General features: G+C 40.9%; 1 protein-coding gene across 1 annotated transcript; it reads left to right on the top strand.

Moving 5' to 3' along the window:
- Positions 1-1389: 1389 nt before the first annotated feature.
- Positions 1390-2847, top strand: LOC108803526 (zinc finger protein 665-like). The gene is made up of 2 exons (XM_018575361.1): positions 1390-2005; positions 2153-2847. Exons 1-2 carry the CDS (start codon positions 1390-1392, stop codon positions 2845-2847), a joined length of 1311 nt encoding a protein of 436 aa, XP_018430863.1.
- The last annotated feature ends 905 nt before the right edge of the window (positions 2848-3752 follow it).

The following is a 3752-nucleotide window of genomic DNA, read 5'->3' as shown; positions in this document are numbered from 1 at the left end:
AGTCTCCCTCCCTGCTATGCCTCTGCCTCTCTCTCTCTCCCTCTCTCCCCTTACTATGCCCGTCTCTCTCTCTCCCCGTTATGCCCCTCCTCTCTCTGCTATGCTTCTCTCGCTATCACCTCTCTGTCACGCTCTCCTTGGGCCGTCCACAGTGTACATGTGCAACAAAAACAAATGTGAAATATACAAAAACAATCCACCATGTGACAAAGAATATACATAAATAAAAGTTGAGAATTACAATTCACATTATTTTGCATGATTTAGTTGGGTGGGGGAAATGTCAGATTCACAGCATGGTGTAAATCACATTTTATACAAATTGTCTAGGGGACAGTGCTAGGTGACCGGGGGATTTTGTTTATTTATTGTTTTTACCTATAGTTGGAGGATTGTAAGGGATTGCCAAAGAAATCAGTTATATTTTGTCTCCAGCAATCTCTCAGAACATTCCTCCAACTGTAGTCACTGGTAAAGTGCACACTCAGTGTACATTGCTGGCATTTTTGTTTTTACAAATGCCTCCGCAAAGGTGGAAATGGGCTTTAAGGGCTTTGCCCATTTATAAGTAACTCTGATGGAGCGCAGCCGTGGAACATGTCAGTGTAGTGAAGGTACATGTTCACCAAGATTACAGTGGCAGTCCCCTTTCTTTTCACCAGGTTGGAATGCTTTTGTGGTTTACATTGCTAAGGCATCTCCCAGACTTTACAGCATGGTTTCCCAACTGGCTTGTCTCCTCTCCTACTGCCGGCCATTTTGTAAGAGTTTGCAAACTTCAGTGCTGTGTGACCTGAGGTTCAGGCCCAGCGCTACCGCAAGGCAAGTCAGGCGGCCGCCTGAGGGCGCTGCAGGGTGAGGGCGGAAAAAACAGGGCATTTTGACAAGTACTTGTCAAAATGCCCTGTTTTTACCAGGGGTCAGGGAGGGAGGGGAGGGGGGGCACAAAAATGCACCTTGCCTGTGTAGGCAAGAATCCTAGCACCGGCCCTGCTGAGGTTCCATTGGAAGATATTCTTGGTGATATGTCCTGATCTAGTCACTTCTATGGAAATTCATTTGGTTGATATATAAGTAGTTTTATCTGCACTATTCAGAGTGCTCTATTTCTTTTTATGCTGTGGGTGTTGAGGAAGTGATTCAATTAAAAATCTTAAAACACATTCTGATGTCAGCCTGTTGTTAATCATAAGATTCTGTGTAAACATTTGTATTTATTTCTCATACAGGTACATTAATTAGCTCAATTGGCTATTCAACACCTACCGTGAAAAAAGCTAAACAGATCTTCATTATCACAAGATGGCGAAAGTTGTAGAGAAACCATATGAGTGCTATGAGTGCCAAAAAGGTTTTTCAAAAAAGTCACAACTAATTGTTCATTTTAGGATGCACACTGGAGAGAAGCCATTTAAATGTTCAGAATGTGACCAGTGCTTCACACATAGATCTAATCTTACTTCACACATGAGGATCCACACTGGAGAGAAACCTTTTAAATGTTCAGAATGTGATATGAGCTTCGCACAAAGTTCTTGTCTTACTCACCATAAGCGGACTCACACAGGAGAGAAACCATTCAAATGTTCAGAATGTGACAAGTGCTTCTCACAAAGTTCTAATCTTACTAAACATAAGAAGACTCACACAGGAGATAAACCATTCAAATGTTCACAATGTGACAAGTGCTTCTCAGCACGTTATAGTCTTCATATACACCAGAAGATTCACACTGAAGAGAAACCATTTAGGTGTTTGGAATGTTGCAAATGCTTCCCTCGGAAGTATCTTCTTGCTATGCACCAGAAGACTCACACAGGGGAGAAGCCATTTTATTGTTCAGAATGTGGCAGGTGTTTCTCAGAAAGGTCTCATCTTGCTGTACACCAGAGGATTCATACTGGAGAGAAACCATTTAAATGTTCAGAATGTGACCTGTGCTTCTCACAAAGTTCCCATCTTACACAACACCAGAGGATTCACACAGAAGAGAAACCACTGAAATGTTCAGAATGTGACCAGTCCTTCTTCGCAAGTCACAATCCTAAAAAAGACCAGGAGATTAACATTGAAGAGAAACCAATTAGGTGTTTGGAATGCGACAAATGCTTCTCTGAGAAATGTCATCCTGCTATACACCAGAAGATTCGAGCAGAGAAGCCATTTAAATGTTCAGAATGTGGCAAGTGTTTCTCAAAAAATGCTTCTCTCACTAATCACCAGAGGATCCACACAGGAGAGAAACCTTTTATATGTCCAGAATGTGGCAAGTGCTTCTCAAGTAGTTCTAGTCTTTGTCAACACCTCAAGAGTCACTCCGGACAAAAATCAATGAATTGTTCAGAATGTGGCAAGTCCTTCTCACAAAGGTGTAATCTTATCATACATCAGAGAATTCACACAGGAGAGAAACCATATAAATGTTCAGAATGTGGCAAGTCCTTCTCAGAAAAGGGTAATCTTATCATACATCAGAGAATTCACACAGGAGAGAAACCATATAAATGTTTAGAATGTGGTAAATCCTACAGAGAAAGCAATCATCTTGTCGTACATCAGAGAACACACACAGGAGAGAAACCATATAAATGTTTAGACTGTGGCAAGCCCTTCTCAGAAAAGGGTAATCTTATCATACATCAGAGAATTCACACAGGAGAGAAACCATATAAATGTTTAGAATGTGGTAAATCCTTCAGAGAAAGCAGTCATCTTGTCACACATCGGAGAATTCACACGGGAGAGAAACCATTTAAGTGTTCAGAATGTGGCAAGTGTTTCTCAAAAAATGCTTCTCTTACTAATCACCAGAAGATTCACACAGGAGAGAAAACATTTAAATGTTAAGAATGTGGCAAGTGCTTCTCACATATTAGTTATTTTACCAAACACTAAATGTTTCACACAGGAGATAAACCTTATTATCCTCCCTAGGGTTATGATTTTTTTTTTTTTTCGGTCTATTTTTCAAAAAAATTTCATCTTTGCCGCCGGTTCCGCCCCCTGCAATGCGTACACTCGCAAGGGACGGAAGACGGATGCCGGCATCGGCCGGAGAACACAGCGCGGCTCGACGGCCAAGGTAAGTAATTGCTATGCGGCATTCACGAGTGTAGTTCGGGGTTAACGCTTATGGTATGGAAAAGTAACCCCGAGCTACACTCGGGAATACCGCCAGGGAGGTTAATGTTTAAAATGTAACAAGATCTTCTCTCACATGATTATTCTTGTTACCACCCAAAAATTCACACAGGAGAAAAACAAATATAATTTCAGAATGTGACAAATGCGTCTCACATAGGTCACATCCTACGCCACACCAGAGATTTCACATAAGAGAAAAGCCACATGGAGAACGTAACAAGGATTTTTCAGACACCAATTCGTAAGCGACATGAAGTTATACACAGCGGGGAGAAGTCCTATTCATCAAAATCATAAATATTTTAGTTGTAGAATATCTCTGATCTAGCTTTAAAGCTTCACACAGGAGAGAAGCCAAAATCTGCAAATGTAACAAGTCTTTTATAAACCTGTCTCTCCCGCACTCCAACCAGAAGGTTCATGAGAGACATTGTGCAAAGGAGACTATAACAGATGAGCACCAATGTCTGGAAAGGCCAAACAGGACTCATTTTAGGGGTTCAAAGTCTCACGGATACAGCTGACTCCTAATATTTTGGTATTAATTTACATCATTTTATTTTCATGCATAAACATTTTTAATCAACCTTTTTTCTTTTCCCATATAG

Source organism: Nanorana parkeri, unplaced genomic scaffold (genome assembly GCF_000935625.1).
Source record: "Nanorana parkeri isolate BGI_ZX_2015 unplaced genomic scaffold, ASM93562v1 scaffold3830, whole genome shotgun sequence".
NCBI lineage: Eukaryota > Metazoa > Chordata > Amphibia > Anura > Dicroglossidae > Nanorana > Nanorana parkeri.
This window is presented reverse-complemented; position numbering and strand designations above follow the sequence as displayed.